Raw genomic sequence first — 16,680 nt, forward strand, 5'->3', positions numbered from 1 at the left:
CGTTCAATCTTCTGTGTCGCATATATTTTTCTGCAATTACAACCAAGTTTACTATTGCCGTCTTATTAAAGAAATAATTACACGTTGTTTTATGCGATTACGTACTTCATCAATTATCGCGTTCGATAAAACAGCGGTCTTAAGTATCCTCCGTCTCGTAAAAATAATGCAAAATATCTCTGGGATTCTCGGTACATCTCTCTAATTGATATTAATAATTTCCTTAATTAATTAATTACACCCGTCTAGTTTACATCTTGCTAAAATGGACTACGCGTGGGAATAATCCGCACGGTTGCATGCGTTATAATTCAAGCTAGCGCGAGAAAAATTTGTTCCGCACTGTGGAAACTCGCAGTCTGTGAATAATTACTTTTTGTGATCGAAAAAATTGTGCTCTTCCGGCAATTTTTTATTCAATGATGACTTTAATGTATAGTGAAATGATAATACTTGCACCATTTCTGCGTAATTATTTTTCATCGAACGATTTAATTTGTATGATATTATCGAAAACTCAGTTTTTATTCAATATCGGGACAATGAATTCTGTATGAATTTTAATGGTGACATTTTCATCAATGTCTTTTGCGAAAGTCCCACGAAGATGCGGGGACTTTTTTTGTATTGTAAGAAATTCGTGTCGCGATTCCAGAAATGAATTTCACAGCTCAGAATCATGGTAAGACGAAGGTGGAGAAGAGCAAGGTGGAAGGTTGCCACCCAAGTAGCGGCATTTGTCGCTGATTGTTCGGGGACCGTTGAGGTCTGCACTCTTCGATTCCCTTCACCTTCTCGACAATCCCAATCGACTCGTCGCTCGGCCAAAACTATATACGAAATGCGATGGTAGAGGACAGGTACCACCGTTAATTATCTCGTGCTTTTTACTCGTATTCTTCACTCTTTTCCTAAGACGAATTTACAATTATATACGCCGTACATTTAACATTTAATTTAGTTAAAAATAATATGCGATTTGTGTATTCTATATTTGATTTATTGTTACAGACTTTTATTTTAAATAGTCACTTTAATATTTTAAAATAATATAGTAATGCATGGGAAAATGAATAGGATTAAAGTGAGACCAATTAAAGCTGCAATTTTCTGCTTTAAAAAGAAAATAACAATAAAGTAACTTTGCCAATTTTTAGCATATTTTCGTAAAGATAACAGTTTGAACATGTTTTTTTCTTTTTTTTTTCGTTTCACGTCAGTTGAGTCCGATTTCATCCCCTGCGGAATCAGTCATACACATACACACACACACGCGCGCGCGCGCATATATGTATATAACATATACATATATAATATATATATGTATGTATGTGTGTGTATATGTATAAGTTAAATCGAGATATGCGACGGGCTTCAATTTAGTCTCGGCTAGTCGAGATTGAACCAAAAAACGACAGTTTTACGATGTAACTGGGACATGCTGCGAGCATCGAGTCGATAGCAAACATGGTCAGTTTGTCCGATCGCTTTTGCCTGACCATTTTATGGCGATTTACTCACGCAAATGAAAATACTTCGTTTGAACTTTGCGACAGTGACGCGTATTTTTTTCATTGCAACTGGGATACTTTGTTTGAAATGTTATTAAACTGTTTGTTATCCAGAACTTTACATTGTTAACGCGTATTGACAAGCATTTGGACGAAAAAGTATGTCTTTATCCGGAATTTTATTACTTCATTTTATTATTTATTTAATTTATATCCGTTAATTAAAAAATCTTATATATATATATATAAGATTTTTTCATATATATATATATACACTTATTGTTATGTTAATTCTGTGTGATCCTCTTAACGTAGTCTACATATAACTATAAAAACTTTACAAAAAGTATACCTGGTATGAGAAAAATATACACTGTCACGTATCTGGAGAAAATTTTATTTATTCATAATAATTTTATGAGAATTTAAATCGAATCTTACTATTATCTGTAAAAAGAGAGTAATTTTTATGAAGATATACGAATTCTGAAATAATTCTATTAATGATGACTACAAATATAATTCAAAGAAAGATTTTTATATATGTAGGATATTTTATTAACTAATAATATTTTTACTGAATTTTGAATGCTATTAGTCTACCAATATATAACTCAATATATAACTCATGCCTACATCTATGTTTCTTTACTGGCCATAGCTGTTAAAGTTCATATACGTTACTCTTCCTTCTTTCTGAAGCTCTGCCAGACGGTAGCAGATTGCTGGGCGCAGGTATGAAAGTAAAAGAAAGGAAAGTTTGCTGACGCTGTGTGTGTGTAGTAGGGTCATGCAGGACACCTGCAGCGGCTTAATACTTTATGATAGCCTGTAGACTTACTCCATGACGATATTTTTTGCAAGAGGAAGAGGGAGAGAGAAAGAGAGAGCCGCAAAATTATTAAGGTTGTACAAAACAGTAAAAAACTGAGCAGTTATCAGTCGTGCCAGCGTTACTCTGTAAATTTGATATCGCTTGGAGAGCCAAAATATCATAGAAAAAGATAAGAGTACAACTAATACTGTAAAATATCCTAGGGGTTAATAAAATGAGATTAACGTATCTTTTTTAATGCTTTAGTGGTATGTAGATATTGTACTAATTTAAATGATTTCTCTTTTTTATTATTAAAAAATATTACGCTAAATAATCTTTATTTAAAAAAACATTCAGTTTTAAATATCTAAAAACAATCCTTGCATAATTGATATACAATGATTTAAATGTTTTTAATATTTTTCCATTTTGTCCAGCCAATATTATTCTTTTAAATAAAATTCTTTCGATTTTTGATAAATATTTGCCATTTCGTTATCTGGCAGCGTCCAATGATGCTTGTTACATTGAAAGAAAAATGTCGAAATTTTGCGAAGCAAATGTTACTTACGAAATTTGATTGTGATGACGAAATATATATTTCTGTGAAATATATCTCATTAATTGTAAAAAAATAAAATAGCTTATTTGCTAGGAATAAAATTTTATTTTACCCGTATTTAAATAAATATTTTTCAGTGAAATAAATATATTTTTCACAAATATATTTATTTTTAGGCATTTTTTTCTCAGTGTATCATTGCACAATATTTCTGTATTGATTGTTATTAGTCCAATAACGTAATGGTGGTGCATTACATTCGACATAATATCTACATCTTATCTTGCTTCTCTCTCTCTCTCTCTCTCTCTCTCTCTCTCATCTTTCTCGAATACATACCGGTTTCCTTTTAGAATAGATAATTAATTGGTAGTTAACAAACATTAATATTTAACAAATATTTCTTACACTGGATTGTTTTAATAAAATTACCATAATAAATTTAAAAAATTTAAATAAATTATTTAAATAAGATTTTGAAATAAGTTTAATTTTACTGTTAGAGAAATACCAAAATTATAATGCTACGTAAATATTTTATAATCTGTGTATTTTATACCATTTTTATATATTATTTACATTTCTTTTAATTCATTTCTAATTTTAATTTTACTTGATTTGTATATTAATTAAAAAAAAATTTAATTAGAATTGCTTATTTTTAAAAATAAAGTAATTAAAAATTAACTCTGTCTTAGTGAAAATAATTATATTAAAAATTATCTATATTAAGAAAATCTATATTTAAAAATATATAAAATGTAAAGTATATAAGAAGAATAGTTAAGAACCTATAAGATAACGCGTCAGGCAAGTTGGCCCATTAGCTCAGTTGGTTAGAGCGTCGTGCTAATAACGCGAAGGTCGCGGGTTCGATCCCCTCATGGGCCAAATATTTTTTTTCATCGAAAATTATTTTAAAATTTTAAAATAAGTTTTTTAATTAATAATATATTGATACGTCAGAAAATAAAAAAAATTAAATTTAATGTAATATTGTAATATTAAATCTTCTAATTAATAAACTAATTAAATATATTTCCATTGCTTGCTAGAGAGAGAAGTGGAATTGTATCTTTGGAATCCTTTTTTACTTTTTCTGCACCTATATATTTTTTTCTTATTGTATCGCGGCTACGTACACGACTTATAAAGCCGAAAAAAGTTCGACCAACGGTGGTCACGGTGCCCTTAACTTCGGAAGAAGTACGTGCTTGTGGTTGCGCAAAAAGTAGTGCATGAGGAGAAGGAAGAATTTGAGTTTCGGTTGAGTATGGAGCAAGTTTCGGAACGACCCAGAACTCTAATTGAGTAACTTTTTCCAGTTCGACGCGGCTTGTTTGGCGAAGCGTTAATGGGACCGTTTTGGGACAGACTTGGAGAATAGTAGACGTGGCTTTTGTAATAGGAAAAAGTTTTTTCGTTGAGAAAAGCAATAGCCGCGTCTTATTTACTCTTCTTCGCGACCGTGATGGTATTTATTGATCGTGCACAGAATCTTATATACGCGTATATATCGCGCGTACTATATTGAATAATATATTAATTGTAAAAAGTTTTTGCAAAATTTCCAAATATTAATATTATCTATATATTTGATTAAAAATTTTATTTGTATAAAATTTTTGGAAAAAAAAAGATTCCGGTACCGGGAATCGAACCCGAGCCTCCTGGGTGAAAGCCAGGTATCCTAGCCACTAGACCATACCGGATTTCTTGAAGAAGTGTCTTATAAACCGGTTTAAGAATGTGATACATTACTGTAAATCGTCTAAATATTTTTTAAGTTAAATTCTTCAATTATATTTCTCTTTTAATTATTTAGATAACATAATATTATTCAAATATAATAACTAAATATGATTAAATTTTCAGTGATATTAGCTTTTGAATTTATTGAATATTTTATAGAATAAGAAAATTATTTTTTATATAAAAAAATGCATGTCATATTTGATTTAGTTTTATAAATATTTCTAATATTTGAAGTAAAGGTATTTAGATGATCGAGAAAATTGTGCACATTCAATATCAAGCCTCGATGGTCCTGTGGCGCAACGGATAACGCGTCTGACTACGGATCAGAAGATTCCAGGTTCGAATCCTGGCAGGATCGATTTGTTTTTTTTCAAAATTTATTATTTAAAATTCGAATATATATGATTATAATATAGAATTTACGTAATTTTTTATATATATATAAAAATACGTTTTATATATTTCCATTTTATTAATGACATGATACGCAACTGTAAGAAAATATTAAAAAATATATTGCGTTCAAATTTTCTAGAGCAAAATCTTATTAGAATTTGTTTTATAATTTTGACGCGCATTATATTTACAAATTTATAAACTTATAACATATATTCAAATAAAATAAATGTTAAATATAGATGTCAGTACAAAATATTAAAGCGATGTCACTTGATTTTTCTATCAGTATCGTCTCTCTGTCTCTAAGTCTCTCTATTAAGAATGGATTTATGAAAATTTATTGGAATTAACAAAAAATGTATAATATTATTTTCAATTATATATAAGACATAATATACCTAAATACAAAATATTGAAAATGTTTAATTTTTCATGTCACACGACATTTTTGTGTAATTTATGCAAATATTGCAACAAGATGTAATAATATTTATTTCTAAAAGTTTTAACGTAATTATAAATTTATTGCTTTAAAATGTTTAAGCAATAATTAAATTTTATATTAAATCAATAATGTTAGAGAATAACATAATTTCTTTTTACTTTTATTATTGTATGATCTTTTTCGAATTTTATTGGATCTATTGATTGGAAAATATATATTAAGAATGTTTAATAAAATAAGTAATTATATTACGGAGAACGATAAATACACATGTAATATATTTACATCTAAGGTTTGTTTCCAAACTCTCAATAATTCCAACTTTTTTTTCTTTTTGTGTTATCGCGCGCTATGTGTAATTTCTTTTCCTAAATTATATCTTATGCTAATACACGGATATCGGCCCATACGAGAAAAGATATAGTAGAACGTCTTGTCAAGTTGATGATAATCTTGTCATTAAAGTCGAATCCTTTGTACTTGCATATTTCCGCAAATATGCTCGCAAATGTCCTTTGTGTCGTTTTGCATTACGGATCTTTTATTGCGAGAAAATGTTTTGCTCATATCTCAAATGTTTCAACGAACGAATGGGACTACTCGTAAAGCAATCATTTCGCCATCCACTGGCACGACTCGCATGTTGAACATCGGTAATATATTGGATATTATTGCAAGAGAGGAACGCGTTATGAATCCGCGAAGAGAAGCACGAGAGAGATTGGTAGTCCAAGCGATGAACAATAGCCGATCATTTTTCAAAACTGTTTAAATTGACCCGGAATCCTTTTAAAAATTTCAGTGAATCGGTTTTTAGGTAACATGAAACGTGCAAAATGGATCGTAAAAAATAAACGATTTGCTACGTTGGGCAATATTTTCTCGCATCAATCTGCTGTGATAAATTGTATTTATGTACATCAAGTGTATTAATTTTGCGTATATAAATGTTGATTTCCCCACAGAGCAGAAAAGATTAACTTTTCATTTCATTTATGAACAAATTCTAACCACAACTCTCTCTACATGATTTTTGTGCTAAGTATATTATGAAATGTTAAAAATATATAGTTTTATAACACTGCGCATTTTTAATTAAATGTACGTTTAGCATATTTTTGTGCGAATTGCCTATTTGTAAAACAATTTCAATTGCGTCGTCAAATAATAAAAATTCTAATTATTTGTTTCAACAAAAGTTTCGTAAGCTCATTATCCGCAAATGCAGTCTAAATATTTTTTTGATTCTATTTCGTATTTTCACGTCAGTCTTCTCACATCATTTCTATTAACTCTTCGTCGAGCATGTAGAATTTCGTCAACCTGAATTTTTGAGGTTTAGTGTAAATTTTTAATTGTTTCGCGCGGATTGTACAGAAATCTGAAAAAATTCTTGCATACTTGTGAAAGCTTTATCACTGAGTTTTTATCTTTTTACTATATCATAGTTGGATTGTATTTTACTTACTTTTTATAGATTTAAATTTATTCATCAGAATTTACAATTAAATAATAAATCGATTGTGCTTTCACACATACACACACAAAGTTCAACTGGAACCGATGAAAGGTTGAATTCCGTGTTTGTATTCCTTAATTGATTAACTAGTTTTTACAGATTTCCATATTACATGGTTACTGTAAAAAAGCATTTAAACAAGAACTTACGAAAAGTATGATGTTTGACCATTGGAATTGGTCTGAAAACCTTTTTTTCACTTATCACATTGTGTCTTAGTATTCCTAAAGAGATATTATACTATATCTACTTGCTTACGCGACCTTCGTTCATTTGCTCCCTTCTTCTGTGTGGAAACTTTTCTCTCGGTTGTTCCAACGGAGGCTTTTTTTCTTCACCTAAAACCTCGAACAAATGCATCCAACGCGAGTTGTTTTTTCTCTACTCCGGAAAACGCATCAATCTCTCTATGCGAACTGGCCTATCCACGTTCGACGGAGGTGAAGCGGCTTTCTCGAAGCTTTTAGTCGTCAAGTGTGCTATACGAACAAAAGGTTTCGAAACGGACAGATGTTCCACTAATGATAGATAAATATATTAATGTTAAAATAACACATTCTATATGATAATAATTCAAATTAATTAAAAGCAAATAATATTCTTCTAATTAATTATGCGCGTCACAAATTTGCACAAAACGAATGAAAAAATATTATTATTATATAAATTATATAAATTATCCATTTTCTCTCGTATTTTAAATTGAAATTTTCTGCCCATGTGAATTAAGAAAAGCTTAATAATTTAATGCCCGGTATTTATAGTTAATTCTTATTACAATCTTAAGTAAAATCTTAAATACTAAGGCTGTCTGATTTATGACATCTTAAGACTACTTAAGACAATCTTAAATATAAGAATCGCAATATGAATACCGTCGGTCTCAATGACTTATACTATTACATATATATTATCATAATTGTTATATTATTATATATAATAGTATCATTATAATAATCGTATCATGCGTAAATAATAGCACAAAATACTTTACAGAGATTTTACTATTGCGAAAAGTTCTGCTTTCGAAAAGTCTTCTTTGCATCATTTCAAGAGCTTGTCAACATTAATCTACGACGACCCTGGCCTTCCTAGTACTCGACATGCACTCTCATAAGAGCATCAACCATTAAATAAGTCTCTCTCTTGTACACGAGACTGAAAAGAGACGACGAGTGAAACTTATATTAAACCTTAGAATTACCTGAGGTCTCTCAGAAATTTCTTCCGAGATTGCGCTTATAAATTTTCCGCCAAATTTCGGCGCTCTCTAAGGAGAAGCCTTCGTAAACATTGTATCCATCTAGAAATTATGCTGACGATATTGCATCGTCCCGCAATTTCTCGTTCATTTTAGGAACGTTTAAATACGACATATATGTTTGTGTCTCGAAATATTAAAATGACGTTTTGAAGATACGATTGAAAATTTATGTTATATTTTATATATACTATTAACTTGGCGTTGACTCTCGCCGTTTTTATCAACTACTACGCTTTGTTTTCATGAAATTATATCTGACTTTCATTCTTTCTCGAGTTCATCAAAATGCACCCACTAGCTTCTTGGATCTCAACGGATACTGTCGTAAAAGCATTTGCCGTTAAACAAGTTCTTTCTCTTACGTCGAAGTGCAGGCTCGCGGGGGTAACGAGAGTTTTGAGAGTCCTCGACATTAAAAGGCATAACTCGTACGCGACGTGAGTCGAAGTAGATGAACAGGTACATTACGACAGAATATTTACCGTATATCAAAGAGTTAGAAATTTAGTAATAGAATTGGCGGAAATTTGCCAGGTTCACTATTTGCTCGTTCAAGCTCTTGATTTCTATTGGTTTACTGATTGCCTTCGCGTTGTAAGAATTTTAACTATCGACCGGTCCTGAAATACGCGAAACTTACGGGTAAAGTCTCAAATGAAGTCAATAGGAAGAAGATTTCTCTTCTTCACTTCCGAGAAAATTAGATCACTCGTAAAAGTTTTTTTTAGTTTTTTTTTTAGCACAGATTTTAACAAGTTAAAGACAAAAACATGTTGAAAATACATATAAAAAGACTTTTTCCTTGCTCTATACAGTTTTTTATTGCACGGTAATTTTTGTAAAGAAGAGAAGTGGTATTTACATTTTGTACGAATAAGAATTACTTGAAATTGATGGTGGAAATTAGAAGCGAGAACGGTAAAAAAAAAAGCGTTTAATTACATCCGAAACACCGAAAGCGTGTTAAATATCTCTCGCTTGGCACTACTGCTAGCGGAGTCGTTAGTTTTTAATCGCCGGAACAAGCACACGATGCATCGTGGCACATCGATGCGTACGAGTTCGACCCTCATCCTCGCGTGGACGCGCGTATCCTCGCTCGCGAAAGATAAATAACGCGAAAATCGCATTTGGCAGCCGTCCAAAATACGAAACACCCCGTCGCTCGACGAGGGGTGCGTATTAAATTCACGGCTCTCAAATTCCCGCGGCCGCTATCCCGGATCGTTTAAATCCCTTTTCAGCTAGTTAAAATACCACGCGTACTCCGAGGCGCTGCGGGAAAATTATTTTACACGCGGAGAGAGATGTATGGAGATTTCAGTTTCATTTTCATGTGAGGACGTATGTACGTCACGCATGTGGTGCGTCTAATTTTCTACACGGCAGAACGGTGGACTGACTTCATTATTTCGACACGAGACACTCGAATTTACTTTTGTGAAATAATATAGACATAGGATTGGATTTGTATAATACCACATAGATTTCGGATTTTTTTAATTGCTATGTGATAAGAAAAATAGAAAAAGGCAAAATTGCACATTTAATCGATAAGCGGAAATATTCTCAGTTTTATTTTTTATTTATTTTTTAATATTCAAGTTATCGCTGTGATTTTATTACATACATTATGTAATAAAATTATGTAATAATTAATCCATACTTGTCCTGCAAATTTTAAATTTGCATTTTCGACATTTTTCGGATAAGTTTAAAAAATAACATTGTTTTGAATTTTATATAACGCTACATCTTGATAGCTTGTTTATCTTGCTCTTTTTTTCTTTGCGTCATTTTTTATTAATATTGTCGAGAATATACTGGTAGGTATTATCTGAGTAGCTTCGAGCATTAAAGCCTTTGAAAAGAGTCTCAATGGTATTCAAATCATTTTGAAGATTACATCTTGTTAGTTTGTAAAAGGATGCAACATTATATGACTGACACATAGTGGTTTCCCTCTTTAAGGAAAATAACCGTGAAATTAAAGGATTTATATTTTGTATTTTTTTTGTTAAGAGCAGAAAGGTCCAACGATTTCGTAACTGAATAATTAATTGATTTTCTTCTAACAAATGATTATTTAGTTACAACACCTGTGGACGCAATTTTTTACCAATCGATGTTGTAACCGCACGACTGCACGGATTATTCTTATTTGTCGGTATTTCGTTATTTCATTTATCGTGCATTAAAATTAATCCGTCTCACGATTATATCAGTGGTTATTCGATAAAGAGTGGAAGAGATAAAATGTAATCAGTCGTGACCTAAAGCTTGTGTATATACTTTTTAATAACTTTATAGAGATAATTACAAATATCGCTTACATATAAGTCATTTATCGAGCAATTTTTATTTAACTGCAGTATCTTACCAACGTTTCTATAACAGTCTCATTTTACTGAACGTTCGTAGTGCGTGCATTTCAGCTAATTTGAATTTGAAGAAATTTATTTGGAAGATGAAGAGATAAAATTCCAACGTATATACGTATTAGAAGTGACAGTGAATAGTTACGTTATTTTTTATCAACATCTCTGAATTCTTTTTACAATCGATATTATTGTACCGTAATGAAGATGAATGACCGTGATATACCAGATACCAAATTCAAGCTGTATCTCAGACAATTGTTAACAATTTCGGGACAATTGATCGGACTCTGCGTAACCGGTATGTCATTTGGCTACAGCGCGATACTTCTTCCGCAACTGGAGAGAATTTCGACCAATAACGTCGAATCTTCATTCGAATCTGCGAATACGGATCATTTCGGAGTGCTCAGTATCGATCAAGAGTCATGGATCGCAGCATCCACACTTCTACCAATAGCTCCAGGATGTTGTACCGGTGGATTTATGGCGGAAAAACTTGGCAGAAAGACATCGGTGATGCTAGTATTTCCTGTCTATCTTATAGGCTGGCTGATTATCGGTTTCGCCAACAGCGTAGAAGTTTTAATAGCAGGCAGTTTTCTCTGTGGATACTGTGTCGGGGTCTTGGCGCCCATATATTCGATCTACGTGAGTGAAACGAGCGACCCTCTGCTACGTGGTATTCTACTGGGGGCAGGCAACTTGACCCTTTCGGTCGGTATATTGGCGTGTCACGCGATGGGAACTTGGCTGCATTGGCGAACCACCGCGTATATCTGTGGCGTGTTACCTGTAATCTGTTGGATAGTCTCTGTCTACTCGCAAGAGAGTCCATTGTGGCTGCTTCGTAAAGGCAAATTTGAGGAGGCGAAGCGCTCCTGGATATACCTCCGTGGCGAAGAATCACTCGAGGAATTCTCCCCCCTGGAAACCATTAGACTCGCGGAAATATCGGGAAAGAGAATCAAGAAACGATCGTTATTGCAATCGCAAAAAAGGATGTGGACCTCGCGATATTTCCTGAAACCTCTCAGCATCATCTGCCTGTACTTCTTTATCATGCAGTTCTCGGGTTCTAACGTAATGACTTTCTACTGCGTCGGGATGTTGGTGAGTGTCTCGCACTCGCCCTATACGGTAATGCTTATTATCGACACAATTCGTCTGATATTTGCTATTCTCATGTGCGTACTTCTGAAAACATGCCGCAGGCGCACTGTGACGTTTATATCCTGTTATGGCACTGTTATCATATTGTTATCTTTAAGTGTGTGCTTGACATTTGACATTGGAAAACCTTGGAGTTTCGTGATTTTACTTGTTGCTTACATCATTCTGGTGTCATTGGGATTGACTACCCTGCCCTGGATGCTTTGCGGTGAATTATTTCCGAGAAAATATTGTGAGTTTGGTTCCGGATTAGCAACCAGCTTCAATTACATATGCATGTTTATAGTAATCAAGACGATGCCGCTTATGATGGAATTTATGCAGTTTGAAGGCACATTCGCCGTTTATGGCATTGTGACGTTGATTGGGAGCAGTGTCTTATATTTCATTCTTCCTGAAACCAAAAACAAAACCTTGCAGGAAATTCAGATATATTTAAACAAGAAATGTTACACACCGGAAGCACAAAATGTGGACGTACCGTTTGATGAATGTGTTTCTTCTGAGAAAAACGACGAATTGGATAAGAAAACGTTGGTTGATGAATGATGATCATTTAATGAACGTAGATTACAACATGTAATATATATTTTTATAAGTATATCAATATTGTAATAATTTCTGTATTTATATATGTAATTTGAATGGAAGCTATAGATTTTGCTTTAGTATATCTAGAATATATTGCTGCTTTCCTTTCATAAAAGAAGCGTATTAGCACGTTATGAAGTAGGCACATCTGCGTTACATCTTCTCTTTCTGGTACTTTTGAAAAATTTACGTAATTTGCAAATCGAGACTCGGATGTCGAGATTACTGAAGTTCAACTTGCAGCGATGATGTATTTGACGTCATCGCTGCATAATGTGTGACTGTGCATTACCGCAAACAATTTCGCATTGCCGTAAGTGACGACGCGACGGATTCTTTGATCAGATACATTTCGGTCGTACCGTAAAATTAACTGATGCGTCGAAATAATGACTCTGCGGCCGTCTCGGGACGGGGCGGCTAGAGCAATAGAAATTTAACTGCAAGCCTTGCCAGTATGACGGACCGTAAAATTGCGTTCTCACGTGATTATTGCTCGGACCACTTACCGCAGCTGATGGAAATTACGGTTCGTCCCGGCGGTTCGCGTGACGTTTTGCGGGTAGCGCAATGACTTAGGCGCGTACGCAAGTGAAATATGACGGCGGTGCTGTCGAGGTTATTAAAATGCGAGGAATCCTGATTCATTACCTTTCGTCGAGATTTCAAGGCGATGAGGATAAAGATTGTTTCCAGTTTCCGGTTGATAGATGTATCTGCTACCGCATCTAATATATATACGTAGATGTTAAAGTTTCTCAATAGAAATGACGCGTTTTCGATTTTAATCACATTTGTTTTTACATCGTATAAATCGTCATAAATTACATATACTATGGTCGCCACAATCGATTCGACAGTGATGAATTTAATCTTGTATTCGTATTGGACTAACTTTTACTCGTTTGTTACTTGACAGTAATTCATAGATGGATCTTTCAGATACCACTCTTTCTGTTGGTACGATTTCAATCTCGTAGTATCAAAGGCGAGCGCAATAAAGAATCACGCTAAACTCCGATGGTTTTTCTCTTTTTAATTTCATCCCCAATCCTAACTCATTACCCTCTTTTCTTCGACCACGCTCTTATTCGGCTCGCCTCGTGTTGATTATTGCAAGCACGCAAAGCGGTCGTTACGTTATCCTTGCTTCTTTTTACTCCATAGCCATTTTCGTCAGTACTCGTCTTCGCGAAACTCAGTTCACAGCAAAATATGGGTCGCAAATCTTGCAGCGACAAAACGCCGCACTTATATTGCAGCAGCATGTGATCTTTATTATTATTATAGCTTTATGGATCGATTGAAAAACTTCAAGAATATACATTTATATTATATTACGTGTAATTAGTTTATCTTCGAGATATCTTGTGGATATTGAAAAAAAAAATTTCATATTTCTGCCGAAGTAAGAAATCTGACGATTCGAAAGATTTCACGATCAACAGTGATTGAGAATGAAAAGTCGATGATATCACACAAGTGATTTATGACGATAAGGACAATCTCGGCCCAATTTCCCACGCGCGACGTGCCTGAACTGCATATAATCTTCATGAATGCGTAATGACCCGTCGTGCGTCCTCTCTCGTGGCCCATTCAGGAAGGTCCTCGTGTAATGGAGAGGAATAAAAACTAGGTGGTCCCTACGCGATAACGTCGCGCCAATGGCGCTTTTTGCGTCGACGGTGAAGCACTTTAGACTTCTCTTCGATCTATCGCCCTGAGGAGCTTAACAGTGGAAAATGCAGTCGAGCGAGAACATTTAGCGTTCTCGATTCAAGACGACATTTGTACCGATTCAGATCGTTCTATAGTCACCATATTATAAATATGTATCGCAGTTCAAGTGTAAAAAGCATTGACTTTCGCAAAGCGCTAAGTGAATTCTTAGCACATCTTTGTGTTCAATACGAACGATGAAAAAAACTCATTAGGTAACACATTGTGAAACCAACAGAATTTGTTTCGAAAAGTGAAAGTGTGTTGAATTAGAGACAAAATGTTGCGGATTAGAGAATGCTTGTTTTTGATTGTATCTTTTCCGATATTAAAACATCAAATATTGCGTTTGTAAATATATGTATGTTAAGTTCAAATATATGTTAACATCCGTAACAAAAAGTGATTTTTATTATTTTTTCATATCACAGCACTTTAAAAAGGTATTAAAAAATCGAGCAAATATTTGTAATTTCAGATATTTGCATAATATTAATACTGGAATAATACAAATTTAACAAAAATATAAAAGGATAGCAAATTTATTGATAAAATAAAAATGTGACATCATAATAGACACGCGTCGCGTAAGTTTTATGTGTTTCATGAACATTCCTCGTGGTCATCACCGTCTGCTGTTCTATGTCTGTGTTATGAAGTGATATTTTCTTTTTCATGAAGTTCTTCGCGTTTTCCGCGACACGAAGCGATTAAACAGCAATTACTTTTATATCTCGACCAACGCTATTATTTGTCTAGGGAACGTAGATTACCACAGTTTCGAAAAATTTAGGCGGTTTCTGTCTCGCCCGACGCAATAAAGCGCAACTCCATTTGCATTAAATTTTTCAAACGCTGCTGTAAGCGGTTCTTTTTATCGCAACATTGCGACACAGTCGCGTCGCTTAAAGCGTAAACCGCTGTTTATGCGTGTTTTTTTCCTTGGGACTTTTTGTCCGGCTTAATAAATCGTATTTGCGACCATTTGTAGCACAATCCCTGTAATCGCAAGCTTCTTTTTGACACATGTTTCGCGCGGGGCTAATAAATTGCGATTACATCTGCCGGTTCTCCGCCCATAGCGCTATTCTTTTGCATTGTACATGATTTTACAATCGTAAAATTCATCGTTCCACAATTTGTCAATACGAGCTATGTCATTAAAATCTTTACAAAATTATTCATTGCTCACGAGATGAGCTCGAAGTTTAAAGAGAAGCGGCTCATTGTAATTATGCGTCGGCAGTCTGTCACTTCCGATGAGAAACTCAAACTCTTCGATGTCATTAGAAAATTTATACGAGCTGGAGGACAGAACGTTGATTAAATCTGGGTTGCCAGCAGAGGTTCACGACTTTCTGACAAAATTGAAGGAGCGATCTCCAGCCGCTGCGAGTAATCGTGGAACGAGGTGGTCTCTGTGAGAAAAAGAAAGTATCTAGAACTTTATCAAGTCCTAGGAATCCACTGACAGCGGCGAGAAAAGAAAGTAATGGAAGGATACCGGTTCGCTCTTTGGAACTAAGGAGCGAGAGATAAAGGTTGACCGGTTTATCTTCGAAACAGAAAGGACGTTATCCTGCATCGAAAGAGAAAGAAAGAGAGGGAGAGAGAGAGAGAGAGAGAGAGTTTTTGTTTTAAATTAAATTAAATCTTTATCGTCTGCCGTCTTTCGTTATTCTGCGTGACATTTCTTTGCATTCCGTAGCTTATCTTCATTAGTAATTAGAACGTATTTCGAAATAAATTCTTCAATGTATTTTCTGTTTTTCTTTGATTGTTATGTATGTTTTATCTTCAATTGGATACATTTAAAAAATGATAAATTCGATATTCTGACGCAATCGCCTCGGGAGTAAAGACATATTTTTTAATATTTTTAAACAAAGAGGAATACAAATACTACTATTGAAATGGAGATTAAAAGTGTAAATGAAGCAAAAGAAATAATAAATCTTTTACTAAAACAAGAAAACCAAACTTAACGATTTATCCTGACATTGCTCAACGACGAGATCAACTCTACTTTTGCCTGCTAACGAAAATGTCGTTCCTCGCATCAGTTCTGCTTAAGAGCCTGACAGGGTGATAAAAACGAACTGGATTTTCCGAGACCTCTTTTCCTCCTTGCTCTTTTCTCCGCCTGTGCGGCGCCTGCGGTGGCAATAATTTGCAATTTTTGTGAAACGTATACGAAGCCGGAGGTAATGTCGGAATCGACTTTAGGAACAACACTCTGAAAGTTTCGTGGACCGTGATGATGGTGTTTGCCATAAAGTCGCAAGTTAACCGGTAGGTAACAAAGTTGCAGTGTTCTAAATATGACGATGAAGCGGCGTAACTTTGTTGTATTGTTTTCTTTTAATGACGCTATTACCTTTTCTACGATAATGTTTATAACAATTGCTTATCCCGTTAATTTAATGAAAATTTATTGTAACTGTATTTCGATTTTTTTCTTTAGAAATGTATTTCTATATTTTGTAAAATATAATTATAATTATAAAAGTGTTTAATTATAAATATAGAGCAAAACATTTT

The 16,680-nt window shown here is 33.8% G+C and overlaps 2 protein-coding genes and 3 non-coding genes across 5 annotated transcripts in view; 4 read left to right on the forward strand and 1 right to left on the reverse strand.

The window, feature by feature from the left end:
* LOC108753888 (mannosyl-oligosaccharide 1,2-alpha-mannosidase IA) overlaps positions 1-16,680 on the forward strand; it is a 619,733-nt gene that overhangs the window by 136,873 nt on the left and 466,180 nt on the right. The gene's annotated exons all lie outside the window — the stretch shown is intronic.
* On the forward strand, positions 3,708-3,781 carry Trnai-aau. The gene has a single exon. It is a non-coding gene; the product is annotated as a tRNA-Ile (tRNA).
* On the reverse strand, positions 4,531-4,602 carry Trnae-uuc. The gene has a single exon. It is a non-coding gene; the product is annotated as a tRNA-Glu (tRNA).
* Positions 4,934-5,006, forward strand: Trnar-acg. Its single transcript has one exon. It is a non-coding gene; the product is annotated as a tRNA-Arg (tRNA).
* Positions 10,705-12,375, forward strand: LOC108753889 (facilitated trehalose transporter Tret1-2 homolog). The gene has a single exon (XM_018495852.1). It carries the CDS (start codon positions 10,855-10,857, stop codon positions 12,373-12,375), a length of 1,521 nt encoding a protein of 506 aa, XP_018351354.1. The 5' UTR covers positions 10,705-10,854.

Source organism: Trachymyrmex septentrionalis, unplaced genomic scaffold (assembly GCF_001594115.1).
Source record: "Trachymyrmex septentrionalis isolate Tsep2-gDNA-1 unplaced genomic scaffold, Tsep1.0 scaffold73, whole genome shotgun sequence".
Taxonomy (NCBI): Eukaryota; Metazoa; Arthropoda; class Insecta; order Hymenoptera; family Formicidae; genus Trachymyrmex; species Trachymyrmex septentrionalis.

Bases quoted from the DNA above. Each gene is read 5' to 3' on its own strand.
- LOC108753889 (XM_018495852.1), top strand. From the start codon at position 10,855: ATGAAGATGAATGACCGTGATATACCAGATACCAAATTCAAGCTGTAT.